A 19748-nucleotide genomic window follows, 5' to 3' on the forward strand; every position below is an offset into this window, starting at 1 on the left:
AAGATATCGGCTTAGGCGAAGACCTCACTCCACCCCTTCGCCCTCTCGCCGCCGTCCTCCACGACTCTGCGCTCAGCTTCCATTGCTCAGCCTGCTTCTCCACCCTTCCTCGGCATCCCTTATCCCCTTTCAGCGATATTCCCACTTTGTCCCAACTCCTCTCTATTGTTCCCTCAGCTGCTCGGTCACTTATTCTGCCACCCATTCCTCCTCTGGTGAACACCACATTGTCTCCAACTCTCCTCATTTCTTGTGGGACTCCTCCTCCGACCTCCGCCTCACCCTCCACTTTGCTCGCGTTTTCAAAATCCTTCCTCAAGAATGCACCTTTTCGCCTCAATTAGGAGTAAAAAATGAATCCATTTGTCAAGATGGGGAATCCCAAGTAGATGATTGTTTGGAGAGAATTGCCGGTTAGATGACCACAGATGTAAATTTGGAGGGCTTTGCGTTCGATAATCACCAATGCAGTGGAGATTCAAGAAATAAACGGTAGTTGCTTAGGAATTGCGGTTTACAGTGCTGCATTTTCTTGGATCAATCACATGGATCAATCACAGTTGTTCTCCAAATTCTTGCTACCAGTTCTTGGTGGGGCAGCAAACGATGAGTTGTTGCCTCTCAAAGTAGAAGGGCATATAATTTTGGGTTGCTGCAAGAATTAGGAGTCTTCAAAGTAGAAGAATCAGAAGAGGGCCAAAATTGGGGATTTGAGAGTGGTGAGGAGAGCGATGAACAAGAAGAGGAAATTGGGGGTTTGTTGTTGGGAAGGAAATTGGGGGTTTGAGAGTGATTATTATTTGCAAAATAATTAAAAATTTATCATCAAAACGATTTTAATTGGGTCAAAATAGGGTTAACACACGTTGACTGTTACTATTTACTATTTGACAGTTCCGTCCATTTTGGACTAAGTCTGACCCGAATTGAAATGTGTAGGATGCAATAATTTAAAACGTAATGTCTACTACCAAAATTGTAAAATGGCTATATGTTTAGGACTAATTTTGGCTTTTTACTCCTATTATTTATTAACAAATCAATAATCAGAAGAAAAACCGATACCTTTTGAGTGTTCCACAACTACGACCTGGAATCATTTAAGAAGTTTTGTTATCTGTAGTTATATAGCTGAACTGATTTATCCATTCTTTTCGTGGAGAAATTAATCACCTTGAAATCATAATTTTTTTCCTAATTAAAGAATCAGTGCATGAAACAACAGCTTGGGTATGTCCAACCTTAAATTACCAGAAGAAGCAGCAGAAGATTTAACTGATTAATTTCCTTAGCCTCTTTTCCGCTTGACCGGCGACTTTATTTTGTGGTTCCAGAACGAGTGCATGCTTGAAGTCTGTAGGTCACCACAACAGATTATGATATTAGATACAGACAAGTCGAAAACCATTAGCATCGATACTATGAACATGTATGCTACAAATACAATCATGCACTAATGAACTGCAAGTGTTCACAAGTCCTGCCTAACCTTCAATAGCTTCTTTGTAGAAAAGCAGTGATTCTTTAGCTGTCCCTCGTCTCAAATAGGCCTTCACGTACTGCAGGGGGTGAGAGTGAGGGGGAATTTTATTCAGAATTCCTTTTTAAGTGAAGATTCATTAGCATGCACTTGTCAGCAAATCACATTTCTTTCACTGCTTTGACTAAAACAGATAGGACTTATAACCAGAACCATGAAGACATGTGACTGAACAATGAGGGCTGCAGTTTGCTTGACTTAAGGTGAAGCTTGTAGTCAGGTTTATATGCTAGAAAAATATCCGAGGAATACGGACAATGAAGAGAACTCCAAGTACCATACAGGAACGCATCCAAAATGGAATAATTAGTTATTACAGTTTATTGGCAGCACATACAATGTACGAAAGTGCACTCAGTCAAGATCTATTTGAACATTGGAAAATTTTGTCAGGTTCGGGATATAAAATCAACTAAATATTCATCTTTTAAAGAGCATGCTATAATAATAAGGCTCATCTTTAATGAATGTTCAGGTAGAGATTTATTCAAGCAAGAAAATAGATGTGAATCAAGCAGATCATTACAAATCGCCAATTTGAATGCAAAGAACTGGAAAGACATCCACTACCAAGATAACACCCAACATCGAAGGAGGTATGCAATGGGACTATCAACATGTCAATTTAGTGAGGGGAAATAACTAGATTCAAAACAGTAACACAACATCACTTTCATTAGGTAATGCAATAGCAAGCTCCACTGACCTTTTTATCCAGAGATATTGCCTTGCTACAATCTTCTTCAGCTTGCTGATAGCTGCATGAAAAGCACATGTAAGGGCAGAAGTTTGGCAAATGACATAAGAAAGAAAATGCTGCTGTAAATAATGGTGGAATGTGTCCAACCATCCCAACTCCAAATAAGCAGCTGCCCGATTGGAATAGTAGGTAGCATTTGCATCATTCAATTTTATTGCCTCTGTATAAAAACTGACCGCCTTATTCCACTGTTTTCCTTTGTATGCAGCGTTACCCTGCAGGAATATTATGTAAAAAATTACATTGGCAACCATCAGAAGAAAGGACAAATATCTAGAACAAGAATATAGATGGCAATGGTGTATGACTACTCCAAGGACTAAAAATGTAAAAGAATGAAAACAAAGATTGCAATTAAGGAACAGAAATATTACTGTGCCTAGAATCCATACCAGATTACCAGTAGCAAATTGAGATTGCGGGTTTAAAAACTCCAAAATAATACTCCATCCGTCCCCAAAGAATATGCACTTTGGGTTCGGCACGGGTTTTAATGAAAATTTGATAAAGTAAGAGAGAGGTAGAGAGAAAAAGTAATTAAAGTATTTGTAAGAAGTAGAGTGCTCACTCAGTTGCAAGAAGAGAAGAAAGAAGAGAATCTAAAGGCTGATCAAGGAAAGAAGCAGCCTAGAAGAAACTAGCCGTTGGTGCAGCAGTTAGTTAGTTAAGATGTAGCAGTTATTCTTCTTGCTTTCTTGATTCTTGTTGTAGTTAGTTAGTAGCAGTTGCTACCTGATTGTAGAGCTTTAAATCGCTCAGATTCGTTTGTATGTAGTTAGAGTGTATTCATTCAATAAAAGAGATTCCAAGAATTCTCCAAGAAATCGCCTACTTTCATTGTTAAAGTGTTAGTGTGTGTTTCTGCATAAAGTGTGTGAGTATTTCATATTGCTGTGAGTGTGTGTGATCTACTCAAGTGTGTGTAAGTCTTGTGTTGTAATTCTAACAAGTGGCGCCGTCCGGTGGGAAGATTGAAGCTGGTTTGCAGAAGATCAAACGGTTTCAGAGATGGCAGCAAGGCTTGATGCAGAAAAATTCACAGGCAAGAATGATTATAGCCTGTGGAAGATGAAGATGAAGGCGGTTTTGATTCAACAAGGTTTGGCTGCAGTCCTTTCAAAACCTAAAGAAAAGGGAAAGGCTCCAGTGCTTGATGATAAAGCACAGATAAAGATGGAGGAAATGCAGCTCAAGGCACACTCCGCAGTGATCTTGTGCCTTGGAGACAAAGTCTTGAGGGATGTTCAAGAAGCCAAGACTGCAGTAGAGATCTTGGACAAGTTGGATGAAGTTTACTTGGCCAAATCTTCGGCTAACCGGCTCTATCTCAAGAAGAGGCTCTATGCCTATAGCTTTTCTGGTGATAAATCTATCATAGAGCAGTTAGAGGAATTCAACAAGATCATTGATGATCTGGGCTCAGTGGATGTCAAGATTTCAGATGAAGACAAGGCTATTCTCACATTGAATGCCTTGCCTAGCTCCTATGACCAGTTAAGTGATGCAATTATCTATGGAAGAGATAAACCTATCACCTATGCAGAAGTCTACTCAGCCTTGATGGCCAAAGAACTCCAGAAGACTACCAGCAGAGGCTCTGCAGGCTCCAATGTTCAAGCTGCAGAGGCCTTGAATGTGAAGAAGTTCAAGAAGCAGAACTTCAAGAAGAAGTTTGAGGGCTCAAACCCCTCAAGCACTGATGCTCAGAAGGAAACCAGGGCATGCTATTGGTGCAAGAAACCTGGGCACTTGAAAGATTGTCATGCATGGAAGAGAAAGCTAGCCTCTGAGGGCCACAACCAATCTGATTGTGTGGAGAGTACTGATCCCCCAGCCCAACTCATGAATATCAGTGACAATGGGGTCAGTCACAGGTGGATTATGGACTCGGGGTGCAGCTTCCATATGTGCCCCAATAGAAGCTGGTTTCATGATCTTCAAGAAGCATCAGGTACTGTGGTGCTGGGTAACAACCATGTTTGTCAGATAAGAGGGATAGGGAAGGTGAAGCTAAGCCTACAAGATGGCTCTATAAAGATCCTAACTGGAGTGAGGTATATTCCAGAAGTGAAGAGGAACCTCATTTCATTGGGAATGCTGGAGCAAAGGGGGTTCACCATACTGATGAGTAAGGGAAAGTTGTTTGTAAAATCTGGAGATGCAGTAATGATGGAGGCTGAAAGAGAGCACATTCTCTACTATCTAAATGCTAAGGCTGTAAATGGGGAGAGCAATGCAGTGTCAGAGGACTCCCTAATGCTATGGCATACGAGGCTGGGCCATCCAGCAGAAGGAAGCATGAAAGAACTCATCAAAAAGGCCTAGGCCTAATCTCTGGAGATTTCAACAAGATGGACCCCTGTGAGCAGTGTATACTTGGAAAAGCAAAGAAGGCACCCTATCCTACAGGTATTCACTCATCTACAGCCCCTTTAGACTATATACACAGTGATCTTTGGGGGCCTTCACCTGTGTGTTCAATTGGTGGAGGAAAGTATTATCTGGCTATCATTGATGATTATACTAGAAAGTTGTGGGTGTATATCCTTAAAGAAAAGTCAGAAACACTCACTAAGTTCAAGATATGGTGTAAGGAGGTGGAGCTAGAGAAGGGAAGGAGTGTTAAATGCTTGAGAACTGACAATGGCTTAGAATTCTTATCTGCTGAATTTGATATGTTTTGCAAAGAGAAGGGTATGAAGAGGCACAGGACTGTTCCTTGTAATCCTCAGCAAAATGGAGTTGTGGAGAGGATGAATAGGACTATCCTAGAAAGGGTAAGGTGCTTACTACTCGGGTCTGGTCTGAGCAGCAGATTTTGGGGTGAGGCTGTGTATACAGCAGCCTATCTCATCAATAAATGTCCATCTACTGCCCTTAAATCTGAGACTCCTGATTACATGTGGTATGGAGCCCATAGTGACTACTCAAAATACAAGGTGTTTGGGTGTGCAGCCTATGCTCATGCTAGGCAAAGTAAGCTTGAAGCTAGGGCTCTGAAATGTATATTGTTGGGATATCAGAAGGGAGTAAAGGGGTATAGGCTCTGGTGTATTGAGCCTGGTAGGCAGAAGGTGGTGGTGAGCAAGGATGTGGTGTTCTTGGAGGATCATATGCCCTACTTGAAAGAGAAGCTGGACTCCAGTGAAGTTGAGAGTGATCTCTTCAAGGTGGAGCCTATGGGGGTTGGCCTAGGAGCAGGTGGAGCTACTGACTCAGGAAGTGAGTTTGATTCAGAAAAAGATGAGGCTCCAGCTCAGGGCAGGAAGGATGGTGAGTCTACATCAGATTCTACCAGAGAGTATCAAATTGCAAGGGATAGAGGCAGAAGAAATGCAAGGCCACCTGAAAAGTTCTCTGATATGGTCTATTATGCCCTATGTGCTGCAGAAAGTATTGATGGTGCAGACCCTCTCACTTATAAAGAAGCCATGAAGAGTAAAGACAGAGAAAGGTGGATTGAAGCCATGAATGAGGAAATAGAGTCTTTACTCAAAAACAAAACATGGATTTTTGTGGACAAATCCAAGCTGATTACAGATGGTAAGGAAAGAAGGCTGGTAAGTTGTAAGTGGTTATTTAAAAAGAAGATTGAGACCACTGACAAGGACAGAATCAGATTCAAGGCAAGGCTGGTGGCTAGGGGCTTTACACAACAAGAAGGAATTGATTTTAATGAAGTGTTTGCTCCAGTTGTTAAGCACACTTCAATTAGGATCTTGTTGGCAGTAGTGAACCAGCTAAATTGGGAACTACAGCAGCTTGATGTGAAGACTGCTTTCCTAAATGGAGACCTAGAAGAGACTATCTTCATGGAACAGCCAGAGGGCTATGTGAAGATTGAAGAAGAAGGTAAGGTGTGTTTGTTACGGAAAAGTCTTTATGGGCTTAAGCAAAGCCCCAAACAGTGGAATAAAAAATTTGATGCACAGATGAAGAGGATTGGCTTCACCAAGTCAGAGTATGATGATTGCATTTACATAAAGAAGGCAGGCAAGACTCCTATTGCCTACCTATTACTCTATGTGGATGATATGCTACTTGCAGGGCCTTCTATGACAGAAATTCAGAAAGTTAAGGAAGATCTGAATTAATGAAGGATCTAGAAGAAGCAAGGAAGATCCTAGGCATAAATATTCTGAGACAGAGGCTGCAAGAAGCTGTGGATGCTGCAAACTGATTATATTGAAAAAGTTTTGCAGAAATTCATGATGGAGAATGCCAAGTCTGCATCAACTCCATTGTCTCAAAGCTTTAGGCTATCTAAGGAGCAGGCTCCTAAAACTAAACAAGAGGCTGAGGAGATGGAGTCTATCCCTTATGCTAGTGTGGTTGGAAGTGTTATGTACACTATGATCTGTACCAGACCAGATCTTGCATATGCTATATCAGTAACTAGCAGATACATGGCTGACCCGGGGAAGGAGCATTGGAATGCTCTGAGGTGGATTCTGAGGTATATGAAACACACCAGTGACTGGGGGTTGGTTTTCACTAGCTGGGAAGGTAAATCTGAGGAGGTTGTGCAGGGTTATTGTGATGCAGACTATGCTGCAAACCTGGACAACTGGAAGTCCCAAATAGGCTATTTGTTTACAATGTTTGGAACTGTGATCAGCTGGAAGTCAGGTCTACAAAGTGTTGTTGCTCTTTCAACAACAGAATCTAAATATATAGCTCTCACTGCAGCAATACAGGAGAGTTTTTGGATACAAGGTGTGATTTCAGATTTTGGTTTTGACCAAAGGACAATGGTGATTCATTGTGACAGCAGCTCAGCTATGTGCTTGGCTAAACATCAGTTTTTCCATGAAAGGAGCAAGCACATAGACATAAGGCTGCATTTATTAGAGATGAGATTGAAAGGGGGAGAGTGAAGGTGATAAAGATTAACACCTTGCACAATCCAGCAGATATGCTCACTAAATCTCTGAGTAGAGATAAGTTTGATTATTGTAAGAATTTGATCAATGTTTGCTGTAAGAACTGAGGTGAGCCCTCAGGTGGAGAATTGTAAGAAGTAGAGTGCTCACTCAGTTGCAAGAAGAGAAGAAAGAAGAGAATCTAAAGGCTGATCAAGGAAAGAAGCAGCCTAGAAGAAACTAGCCGTTGGTGCAGCAGTTAGTTAGTAAAAAGATGTAGCAGTTATTCTTCTTGCTTTCTTGATTCTTGTTGTAGTTAGTTAGTAGCAGTTGCTACCTGATTGTAGAGCTTTAAATAGCTCAGATTCGTTTGTATGTAGTTAGAGTGTATTCATTCAATAAAAGAGATTCCAAGAATTCTCCAAGAAATCGCCTACTTTCATTGCTAAAGTGTTAGTGTGTGTTTCTGCATAAAGTGTGTGAGTATTTCATATTGCTGTGAGTGTGTGTGATCTACTCAAGTGTGTGTAAGTCTTGTGTTGTAATTCTAACAGTATTGTTAGTGGGGAATGGGTCCCACCTCATTAGAGAGAAAAGAGTTTCCAAAATTGGAAAGTGCATATTCTTGTGGGAGATTAAAAAGGAAAGAGTGCATATTCTTGTGGGACAGAGGGAGTATTCGCCAAAGAAACAAGAATTGTAAGACATTAATACAGTGTAGCACTTATCGCTCTTCAAATGGCAAGCTGATCAGCCTCTATCAGTTAATCCAAAAGAAAGGTCACTCGCTAAAATTATTGTGGCAATCTTAAAAATCCAAATATGCATACTGTCCACCCTGTTGCAGTTTAGATTGTTCCAATGGCATCTATGCCACACTCTGACAAAGACAGGCTGAAAAATTTCAAAGTTGCAATCATTTCTTTTTAACTTTTATTTATAATTGGTCTTCCCTCTCTTTTTCAAGTGTCAACTGGTTTTCGCCCAGGGTTGTGTGTTGTCATACAAAGATTAAAGACATGCTTCTAATTTTGTCTGACAGGACAAAAATAACCCAGCAGCCAAAATCTTCACTCATACTTTGACAAGCATAGTCACAAGACTTGACATACTACCAATTCCATCAACAGAAGTAGCTCATCCAAACAAATAGCATTTGGGTGATGTGCATATTATAGTAAAATAACACATCATCTCTAAAAATATCACTAGAACAAATTGAGCTACAAAGTTGAGAAGCTCATGAGAATTTAGTATATGAGTAGAGATATGAACCTTTTCTTTAAGAAGTTCGGCAGTATCCATGTTACTGTTGGTATCACACAATGAAGAGGAACTGGATATGATGCTGACTTCTTGTAGAAGAGAGGGATACATATCCAAGACAGTATCAAGTAGAAATTTATCAGCCCCATGTGACGCAACAAGTGATATAGAAACCGGAGAGTCATCATGTATCCCAAGTGGAACCGCTGCCTGAATATCCAAAATAATGAAATGAAAGATAACCTTATGGGCTTATTCATGTATGGAAGGTGTTCGAGAGTCCTAGAGAAATGGTTAATTGCAAGGGTGAAGATTGTGGCTGCCAAAACCTTGTATAATACATATTATAGATTACCTGACAACCTCCGGACATACTTGTTATTCCCAACAAAGCATATGTTCTGTCATGGAACTCAGCAAGGAGACTTTTTTTGGAATTTAGCTTGAGTGGGGGATCACACACTGTGGGAATTATTAATATCCCATCATCCTTCAAAAAATCAGCATACATAATTAAGAAACAAAAGCTACAATGGATTGCAACTACCAAAAGTTTGACAGAAAGCCTCAATGTTTCTTCAACATTCTCTACTCAATACATACTCCCATTTTCTTTACAGAATAATTTCCATTTAACTAAAACGCTTAGAAGTAAAGATTCTTGCATCACTTCCGGAATCCATAATTTTCAGTGAAAGGTAAGTTATGATTGTGAAGACCAAACAAAAAAGAACCTAATATCCAAAAACGTCCAACAACCTGCCCCGAACCTCAGTCAATCTTCCCAGTTCCCACACATTATAGGACAAATTTACACTTTGTTGAAAATACCACAACATACCTTCAAGAGGCTCCGTAGAGCTGCACGCATTTCTACTTTAACTTTATACAGACTTTTGACATTCTCTTGGGTTGTGTTTATTGCTGCCCAAACACGATTAGAGATATCAGGGCCTAGTTTTGGTTTGATGGACTTAACCCACTCTTCGTGATTGATTTTGAACTCATGTCTGAAAAGCAAAACTGCTGATCAGAGATAAATAAACTAGTTAATTGAAAATATATGGTCAACTTTAATCGTGGCGTGAAAATTAAATTCTCTTCCATTATCTTATCTTCGTAAAAAGGGGAAATTAATAAAAATTTAAGAAGCTCCCACAGCCCCACTGCAATTCTTTACCTGAGAACTAAAGAAAATTACTTATATATGTAGCTAAATATACTAAACGATAAAGTTTGGCAATGATATGTACTATCTCAAATGCTTAATACAAGACCGATAACAACTGCTTAATACATGATCGATTTAGGAAAAAAACCTTTGCAGCAGTAGCATTGCTGAAGACAATGCTCTTAAAGTAGCTGCAGTTTGCTTGTTTGTTGATTCTTCACAGAATAGTTCCAGGCTGGGGACATTTGAAGCAATGTACTGACCAAATTTAATATGTTTAGGTTTCCCGTCTGCAAAATAAAGAGCAAATATTAGGAGATCTGTGTATGTTTTGAAACCTTTTTTACCCAACATTTGTAGATATTATTATAAACAAAGTATAAAGGAAAGCATTTGTATATGAATGGTGTGAAAACTTACAGCCAGATAACTTCTCCATTGCTTTGCTCACGACAGAGACAGTCTTCTGAAAGGGAACCTTTGACAACTGGAAAAGGTCATCAGCTATAATTATGTGCCGGGTCCTTTTAGGTTCAACTGGACTTCTATGTAGAAGAGCATGTCCCACGTGATGCAATAAGGATGGATCAGATGCAAAAAATCCTACAGTGATTTTGTTAAGAAATGCAATATCAAAAATGGACAACAAAGAATATTTTACAGTTACAGAATAATAATCTTGAGCAAGAAATCAGGTATGGGCACCGCATGTAAAATAAGTTAAATAACTAATGATCAGATGATTAAAACCATGACAAGTGGCAATCAACTTTTCTAAAAAATAATCTTTTTAGCCTATTGCACATCTGCTGATTCTTCTCAGATCTAAGATACATAAGAAAAGAATGCCACTTCAGTGCAGACAATTATCATAGATTATAAATGTTGGTGTACATATAAAAACAAGTCTTGGCAATCTAACAAAATTTGAAACTTTTGAAACTGCAATGTACACATACAACATACCAATGGCATCCAAACTCTGGGAATTTGGCAAGACACCAACTGTAGGCACAAGTCCATGAGATAGCTTGAATCCAAAGATACCACAAAATGATGCTGGTACTCTTATACAGCCAACTGAATCAATACCTACAATACCGGTCCCAATTCATGCAAACCATGAAACAGCAAAGCTTTTCTAGGAACACCAACATTTTAACGAAATTTGAAATGAATAGGGATGGCAGTAACCATCATACACAACAGTCAGAAAATGACTAGCACAAATCCATGTAGCAAAACAACATTGAACACTTCAATGGTTCAACCACAAGATAAGACAATATTATGGCATCAACAAATGTTTTAAACCGACTAGAAGTGAACTATGATCGAACATCAAATATACATAAGGTTTTATTTCTTTTCAACGATAAGGGATAAAAAAAAGTAATCAGTTTTTATCTATTATGCTATAGAGGATTAAGGTAGAAAGAGCTGTGAGAGTGTTTATATCAAAGGTGGAGGCGTGATGTTGAGGTAAATTTTACTATGTTCATCTATTGATCAAAGCACCTATATATACACAAGAGTCCTAATGTATCTGGGAAAGAGCCATCTTGCCCTATAATTTATGCACCCTATTGAACATGTGAAAAGAGTGGAAATCTAATAATACAGAAGCAAAAAAATCACACCCAGAGCAAAATCTACAATTTGGCCAGCAACAGCCACAGCAGATCCGCTAGATGATCCACCAGGAACATAAGATGGTTTTTGAGGGTTGATTGGAGTCCCATAGTTTTTGTTTTCCCCTAATATCCTGCAATCATAGTCAAGAATGACAATCAGTATCCTTCCACAACCTCCACACCCTTCCTTATCCGAAAGATCCTTTACAAACCAAATAGCAGTTTATCCCAAGACTAGCATGGTAACACTGATACCTCAATCTAGCAGAACTGATTTTGTGCATTAGCATTTCATTTCATGACTCATCTCTGTTATCTATAGTCAGAATAGGCTGTTTAAGAAAAGCAAATGTCAGGTAAGAAGTAATACCCAAAACCAAGCTGATCCATGACTGTCTTTCCTACACAGGTCGCCCCACTTCTTAGCATTGTCTTCACCGCTTCAGCAGTATCTGATGTTGCCTCATGTGTCCTCTTCCAATCCGCACTTCCATAACCAGTTATGTATCCCTTCACATCAAAGCTACAGGACAAACACATGATGAGAGTAATGAGCAACTAGATTTGTACTAATCTCATTAAACCTCACATCCAAATATCATAAATCTCAGCCTAATCAAGCACACCCGTAACCTTGTAACAAAGAAAAAGTGACATGAGCAATGAGCAATGAGCATGTCGCATGCAAGAAGCTAAATTATGATTTCCCGGAAACTAAAACAATAAAGCTTTCACCGCGTACATAATCTTTTAGCATTCCAAGGTTCGCAAATGGCAGTCTTATTAGAACTATTTCACTAAAATCAAGGAAATATGTACTATCACTTGTACATTTACTAGGATCATCAAACCTCACTGAAGCAAAATACAAGTCAACCAAGAAATTTCAATATCGATCATCACCATTTCAGAATCAAGAAAAACAAGTAAATATAGAAGAATAAAAGTAATCATTACATACTTATCACTGACAGCGAAGGTGAGACCAGAGAGCGGAAGGCGAGCAGCGGGCGGAGGAGGCTGAGGATATGGGAGGAGCTCGAAGCGCTCAACAAAAGCTCCGAAATCTTCATTCAAGCGGTTCTTGGCGTTGAGGCGGCGGCGATGTACCTCGGCGAGGATCAAAACTCCGGCAAGGCCCACACCGCTCACCACCCACACCTTCGGGTTCGATACATTTAGCTTCGAAAGTTTAGACATTTCTAGCGATCACACAAAATGATGATCGAAAATCGAATAGTCGGCGAATTTACAAAGAGATTTGCTCCGGCCACATCACCGCCGTCAGGATTTTGAAGGAATTACTCCGATAGGGTTTTAGGGAGAGATAGGGTTTAAGGAAGAAAAAAATATCAAATGTAAAATAAATTAAACTATTTAAATGAAGGCTGTTCTTTCTTTTTTTGTTTTCCTAGTAGCAGGAGTATTTGTTTTTCTACTTATCCTTAATAATTAAACTAATTAATGCCTCGTATGATTGTTTGGAAAAGAAGATTATTTGGAAATATGAATGTAAATTTCAGTAAATTGGATACTCGGATTTTGTATTCACTATTTGAAATTGATGTTTTCGATAGTACTTAACATATGAATAGATTAATCTCATCAGTTTAAATTCTAAATTATACTTTTAAGTTTTAACAGCTCTTTAGAACGACGCAAACATATGATTTAAATGAGAATATGGTCATATATAAATGATCAAAAATGGACTTTACTAACAACTTTACGGTCAAAAAACAGTCATATTGCTTAAGACTAAAATCAGAAAAACATTTATAACCGAAATCTTCTCAGTATATGAGAAAAATTTATTTAAGGTTCAATTATCAATTATGATTTGTCTTGAAAAAAAAAACTATGATCAATTTCCGTAGATGGGGTGAGGACGAGTTTATCTTCAATAGTCCAAAATCCTTTATGGCACTCAAAAACACAAGCCACAAATCCAAGTTAAGTTTATACCATCCACAAATCACATTAACGTTTTTGGGTGAGAACCCACAAGCCATAAATTTGGCCAAGTCACAAAAGTACTAAATCATGAAAAAGTTTAAATAATACTCCATTTGCCCTACGATATCCATCTTTCCTTTTTAATTTGTCCTACTTAAGATGTCCACTTTTTATAGAAAATAAATCACTATCTACTTACTCCACCTAACAACTTTTAAAATCTTGTGTCACTCAAGAATATGGACATCTTGACTGGGATAGAGGGAGTACACCATTAGGAGTCTCATTTATGTGCGGCACGAATTTTAAGAAATATTAAGAAAAAGTGAGTGGAAAAAAAATTAATGGAATAAGAGTCTCACTTGTATATATTAGTTTTAAATGAAATGTGAGTGGAATGAGTTAGTAGAAGGTGAGACTCTATTACCATTAATGATAAAAGTGAATCGGGACTCCTATTCACGAACGGACTAAAATGAAAAAACGGGACTCCTATTCGCGGACAGAGGGAGTAGTATACAAAAAGGGAACAAAAATCAAAATTCAAATTATTGGTTGATCTACTCACTGTATATAGGCAGCGCAATCCGTGGTCGGCAGCCCACCCACCGCATTGGTTGATCCACGCCCGTGCCTCAGGCAGGCCAAAACCGTAGATGCAAATGCCCTTTAGAAGATCTTAACAATAAGTGGAAATATGCATACGTTTTACATACTTACAAATTATTACATAATCATTAATGTCGATGGTGATTAGAAGTATTACATGAATCCTATTTAGGATTATTACACAAAGGAACTGTATAAAACAATCCAACTTGAATGTCTTCAACCAAATTGCAAATAAAAAATGGTGGGAAATCTACACCAAGAAAAGAAGAAATCAAGCAAATATTACAGAGGGCCGTGATAATAGCAGGCTTTCTCAGACCGATAGTCGAGCTGGATTTCTGCAGAGATTCGTGTGGTCTACCGTATATTGCGTCTGCTAGAGGCATAATGTACAAAAGCTTCACAGCAGCAATAGCTTTGCATCCCGACACGAAACCTAGAACCGAACAACAATGCATGAAATGTCGTCCTTACTCTCTCTGTTCAATGCTTCCGCAGCTAGTTGCTTCGCTGCTTTCTGTGGGTCTTTGATTTTCTTAGCGATATCTACAGATTCTTGGTTCGACATTACCTGGAGGAGTGGCACGGATGTTTGTTGGCATGTAAATGTTAGGAAATAACTATATACGAATAGAGTTAGATACGGGACCTTCCATAGACCATCGCTAGCAAGGATGAGGAGTTCAGTTTCAGCATCAATCTCAGCACTTCTAATATCCGGGTCTGATCGCAAGTGGGTCTTCAAGTTCTTGTCTCCAAAAGCACGTGAAACGGCCAATTGGCCATTGACTCTTGCAACGTCTCCTGCACGGATCAGAGTCAGTTATTCGACCATCCCACATTATTAGTAGTATCGCATTTAGTGTATAAAAGCAGTTCAGAATTTATTCAAACAAAGAGCACAAGGTATGCAATGATAATCAGTTGGAATTACCAGGCATATTTGAGACGAATCCACCCCTGTCTTCAATGCTTCCCCTCTCAGTGTTGGGCTCGTGATCAACGGTCATCTGTATAGCCTGACCCATCCTGGAAAGTACTCCTCGTGAATCACCGACATTGGCTACCCACAGACGTCGGCCATCTATAAGAATTGCAGTGACAGCGGTAGACCCACCTCTGCCCAGGTCAGGATTGTGCGATAGAATAGCATGATCTGTTCTCTCGTAGGCTTTAGCAATAGACCTGTTTGGATCGGTCCAAAAGTCCTCCTGAAATCATTTAACAGATCCATAGAATGCAAACAACCGTTTCAAAAGCAATAATAGACTCGGTTGACATTAGAAGCCGTTGAAGGAACCGGACATATCAGTTGGTAAGCATACTAAGTCCACCCAGAAAACCCCTTTACGTGCAGGTTAAGTGATCAACTTGGCAATGATCCAATAAGTTCTGGTTAGCTGTAACTGCTAGCAAATGCTTTAGCTACACTCCAAATGTAGGCATGATACTTGACATAGCCACGGGAAAGAAACTCCATTTAGAACACAGTCGTATGTAACTAGAAGAGTGATATCAATGTAGGAATTCTAGTAGATCAAACAGGTAGGCCAGTATAGCTAGTTCAGATATTAATAGAATTGAGGACACACTACTACACAGATACATACATACACTGCATGATAAATCACATCATGGAATAGCTAACCTCCTTTAAGATGTTGGAAAACAAATGCTTCTGTAAGTAAGCAGGCACACTGTCTCCCAGATGCCCATCATATATTGCAAATAGCCCCAGTTCCCGACCTCGGACCTGTACAAATTTTGCGACATGGTAATCCTCCATAGGATGATTTGCCTTCCCTTTTACCAAACTGAAACCATACTTGGCAGTCCCCTGATGGCTCCTTCCCTTGCCAGAGCCACCCGACGAACGCTGGAGAAAACAAGATAGTCAAAATAAATAAAAAAATGGGAACAAACTTTAGAAGTTGCAGGTAACCTAATACGAGCAGATCTAACGGTTGACCCAATACTATTTTGTTCAGCCTGCCACATGCAAACTAAGTACAGTAATCCAAATTGTTTACAACCAAATGCAGCAGAAATATACACGAAGTACCAACACATTATATCACCAAACCACATGTATGGAATGCCAAACTCAAGAATATCATCCAAACCCACACGCGAGCGCGCGCACACACACACACATGCACAAACACATAGTCAATAATATAGCTCATAAGCATAAAACCCTTATGTATGCCAGCCAAGATACAAAAACACATGTGATATCTACACCCTATACATATGCAACAAAAAAGGTATACTCCAGTGACAAGCCAAAAACCCTAACATAAATTGTACATTTACATATGATATGATCCTACAAAATTTTCACCAAAAGATCAAAAATAAAATTCTAACAATAAAAAAGATTTAAAGAAAAACAAAGGCCACTATAACTTGCACAAGATAAAATAGACCTCACCGGAGGGTAATTGAAACAGCAAAGACTATCCATTTATCTCACAACACCTCAAACTCCTCCACTGTAAATCAACATCTACCTTCCAACAAAAACCAAAAATGGAAAATCCTCAACCTGTAACACACAAAATAGAAATTATGATCATGACTACTGACAGGCCCAGCAACACAACATAATCAAGATTGATTATTTCCATAAGAATAAGAAAATAGCTCCAAATCACCACATGGGAATCCCAAAAATATTTCCAAACTTACCGATCCACCACTTAAGAAATCAAAAAGGGGCAAATTTTTATCAAGACTATATAATATGAATTCTGCTGCTAAATCAAAAATCCTCTATATGAAAAAATTACCAAACCATCAAACACATGTGCAGGTTGAAACAAGGGAGAGAAAAAATCAAATTGAATGATGAGAGGCTTAATTAAGGAAAGGGGTGATAGATTCGGTGGTGGTGCAGGCAACAATGGCAGCCAAAAAGGTCAAGACTTTGGCGGTTTGGCTTCCCCTATATTGACTTTGTTGTCTAGAGTGATTCTTTATCATTTGTTTTTAAAAGTAGAAAATGCTTCCCAAGTAGTCAAGGCACTGTTTGTTTGATTGCTTTTATACAGCTGTTTTCATTTTTCCTTTATTAGGTTTCCGAGGTTGAGAGGAAAAAAAAAATAAGGGGGCTTTTTGTAATTAATTTAATATTTATTAAAACACACAAATTTCTTCTGACTTGGTCATCTGGTGTGGGCCCTACTTTGGCACAGCTCTTGTACTCTTTTTCAACTCAGAACCTTTGAACTTTTTAACTGCTGGTAGTTTACCAGTTACCACCATTCTTCTCTCTGATCTTTTTATAGTACTAGTATTTCAAAGCTTTATTCCCAATGAGCTGTGGAATATCTTTATTTTTTGTTTTATTCTTGCTTTTATCTTCATTTTATATGTTCTTGTCTTTCTCCAATATTTTGGTGTTAACAGCGGAGGAGCATTAGGATTAAGGGGAGCTTTCCGGAGAAGAAAATTAGAAAACAGTTAACAAAAGCAAAAAGCAGCCCAAGAGAGAGAGCCTCTTTTTCACAAGAAACCGACTTAGTCAAAGTTCAAATGTAGCAAGTGCCCTTTTTAATAGGGATAGACAAAGGGCAAGACAATGTTAATTCTAATCTTGGAAGACAGAAATATTTTTCTTACCTCAATTGTCACGACCCAATTCTCGTTAAGGATAACAAGATTGAGTAATTCGCGACTAATGGGGATTAAAGAAGCGGGGATAGAAATGGGGTAGAATCTGAAGGACTTACCGAAGGCCAAATGTGATATTACAAAATAACAGTCAAGTATTTGATACAATCTCAGAATAGAATAATTTGACATGTCAACTGAATCAGAGTTCAATGATGAGACATTACTATTCTCATTTAACAAAACACAAGGGAATAGGTCCCTACTGAACAACTTCGTGTATGGAGACACGAATCGTCGAGAAATCCACACGATTATTTAATAGCATCGACTCCGATCAATTCTTCTCCATCTTGACGTTCAACCTGCACATTTATAAATACATGCACGGCTGAGTACAAGAGTACTCAGTGGACACGTGCCGAAAACAAAACATACAAATATAGGTTGTCATCCATCAATAGTATCACTCGGGGGCAGGGGCGGAGGGAGGGTGGGGCCAGGGGGGCCCATGGTCCCCCCACTAATTCTTAAAAAACTTAGGGGTATTTTAGTAATTTCACAATAATTATAATTTATAATAAATATAATATTAGAGATAGGTTTCAGCAAAATATATATGAATCGTGCCTCTTAATTTAGCGTATTCATTCTGCCGTTCCAATCCAAGTCTGAATTTAGCGTATTCATTCTGTCGTTCCAAGTCTGAAATCTGGTAAACTAGAACTAGGTATATTCAAAACTCAAATATAATTCAATTAATTTTTCTACATAGGTTGTTTTTTTGTTTGGCTGCAATAATAATTCAAAGGGGGAGAAAGAAGATAGCTTATGTAATTCAATGGCTACGGACTACGGTGGTTCTGTAGTTGGAATTTTATAACTCCAATTATTTATTTGATGTGTGTGTTAATAGTTTTGCATACAGAAAATATCAAATATTTTGAACTTAATCAGTATAGACTATTTTTGTAGGTATATGGATCTTTATTTCAAGAAACTTTCTTCCGTTGATTCTTCATCAGTTGAACCTTCACTTCTTCAACCTCAAGAATTATCGAATGAAGATAAAAGTAAGGTTGATTTAAAGAATCTTCCAAGTGATCCAGGAGAACGACCTGATATAATGAGTTATCCACCAAATTTAATAGAACAAGTTCGCAGAGCTTACTTACTTAAAGGTCCGTGTCAACCACGTAATCATGATTTTCGTCCTACTATAGATGGAAATCGAAAACGTAAATTTGTCTCACATTGGTTTGATGAATTTAAGGATTGGTTGGAGAAGTTGCTTCATCTTGCACGGTATTATCCTTCTGAATTTTCTGAAGTTGCTTTGTCCGAGCTTAAAAGTCAACTTGAGAACTTTATTTTCGATGTGCGCATAGATGAAAAGTTTTCACAAATATCAGGAATCAGTGGTCTTGCTCAAAAGATGGTTTCTACAAGGAAACATGAAGTTTTTCCAATGGTTTATTCATTAGTTAAGTTGTCATTGATCTTACCAGTTGCCACTGCATCAGTAGAAAGAGCCTTTTCAGCAATGAAGATCATCAAGACTTCTCTACGTAATAGCATGGGAGACCAACTATTGAATGATTGCTTAGTTCCTTACATCGAAAAGGATATGTTTGTTAAAGTTACCAATGAAACTATTATGCAGCGGTTTCAGAAGATGAAGAATAGAAGACAAATGTTATGATGTGATTGCATTTGACTTTTACATTTTGAACCTTATAATTTAATTTATGTAATTTTTTTTGAAGTTTAATTTTGGACCCCCCATTATGAAATCTCTGGCTCCGCCATTGCTCGGGGGTTTTCTTAAAAGGCCCGAGCATACTAAATTCTTTTGTGATTTTAAAAGTCCGACTGATCAGTCTAAGTTCTTGATATACCCACCATGTCTGAGAATCCAGTGTGCCCTGAAGGTGGCCACCTTCAACGAACACCCTCGCCGGCCAACCTCTCTCTAGGATGGCTCACAGCGCTCGCGCACGAAATTCCGAATAGGATTTGCGGTCCTATTGGGAACCGAATTCTTTATCAAATTTTTGGCATCGCCAAACTTTCGGCATATAGCCCTCACAGACAGGTCTCGAAAACAAACATTTTATGGCATGACAACAACTTTAAAAGAAATGATCACATATCCATTTTTGAGAAAAAGATATTTCATAACTTCAAAACATTTGCTTTATATCCACACTATAGTGCTGGATATTAAAAGAAAGCCCACTTGTTATGCTTATCTCCAATTAACAATTCCTCGTTCGACCTCTCTTGCCTCTTGAACAAATTCCTTTACAAATAAATAGCGTAAAACGCTAAT

General features: G+C 38.6%; 2 protein-coding genes across 3 annotated transcripts; both read right to left on the minus strand.

Moving 5' to 3' along the window:
• Window positions 1–1046: 1046 nt before the first annotated feature.
• Window positions 1047–12771, minus strand: LOC121802927 (outer envelope protein 64, mitochondrial-like). The gene is made up of 13 exons (XM_042202624.1): window positions 12195–12771; window positions 11604–11756; window positions 11240–11364; window positions 10566–10691; window positions 10020–10202; window positions 9748–9889; window positions 9270–9438; window positions 8784–8918; window positions 8438–8638; window positions 2388–2515; window positions 2247–2298; window positions 1490–1559; window positions 1047–1354 (listed from the first exon to the last, which is right to left on the minus strand). The coding sequence occupies exons 1-13, from the start codon at window positions 12431–12433 to the stop codon at window positions 1272–1274; spliced, it is 1806 nt and encodes a 601-aa protein (XP_042058558.1). The 5' UTR covers window positions 12434–12771; the 3' UTR covers window positions 1047–1271.
• Window positions 12772–13895: 1124 nt separating this feature from the next.
• Window positions 13896–16811, minus strand: LOC121805706 (probable protein phosphatase 2C 9). Of its 2 annotated transcripts, none has more exons than XM_042205663.1 (6): window positions 16594–16811; window positions 16236–16349; window positions 15450–15677; window positions 14736–15012; window positions 14451–14605; window positions 13896–14372 (listed from the first exon to the last, which is right to left on the minus strand). In XM_042205663.1, exons 2-6 carry the CDS (start codon window positions 16266–16268, stop codon window positions 14238–14240), a joined length of 828 nt encoding a protein of 275 aa, XP_042061597.1. In that variant the 5' UTR covers window positions 16269–16349; window positions 16594–16811; the 3' UTR covers window positions 13896–14237. The 2 variants fall into 2 exon arrangements, with proteins under 2 accessions (XP_042061597.1, XP_042061596.1); XM_042205662.1 differs by having other exon boundaries at window positions 16493–16811.
• Window positions 16812–19748: the final 2937 nt, after the last annotated feature.

The sequence above is a fragment of the Salvia splendens genome, chromosome 5 (genome assembly GCF_004379255.2).
Source record: "Salvia splendens isolate huo1 chromosome 5, SspV2, whole genome shotgun sequence".
Lineage (NCBI taxonomy): Eukaryota > Viridiplantae > Streptophyta > Magnoliopsida > Lamiales > Lamiaceae > Salvia > Salvia splendens.

Excerpts from the sequence above, each read along its gene's own strand:
- LOC121802927 (XM_042202624.1), bottom strand. The coding sequence starts at position 12,433 with ATGTCTAAACTTTCGAAGCTAAATGTATCGAACCCGAAGGTGTGGGTG. Across the intron at positions 10,203-10,565 it reads CCAGAGTTTGGATGCCATTG|GATTTTTTGCATCTGATCCA; the intron begins GTATGTTGTATG and ends AAATCACTGTAG. Across the intron at positions 1,355-1,489 it reads CTACAAAGAAGCTATTGAAG|ACTTCAAGCATGCACTCGTT; the intron begins GTTAGGCAGGAC and ends GGTGACCTACAG.
- LOC121805706 (XM_042205663.1), bottom strand. The coding sequence starts at position 16,268 with ATGGATAGTCTTTGCTGTTTCAATTACCCTCCG. Across the intron at positions 15,013-15,449 it reads TTTCCAACATCTTAAAGGAG|GAGGACTTTTGGACCGATCC; the intron begins GTTAGCTATTCC and ends AAATGATTTCAG. Across the intron at positions 14,606-14,735 it reads ATTCGTCTCAAATATGCCTG|GAGACGTTGCAAGAGTCAAT; the intron begins GTAATTCCAACT and ends TGATCCGTGCAG.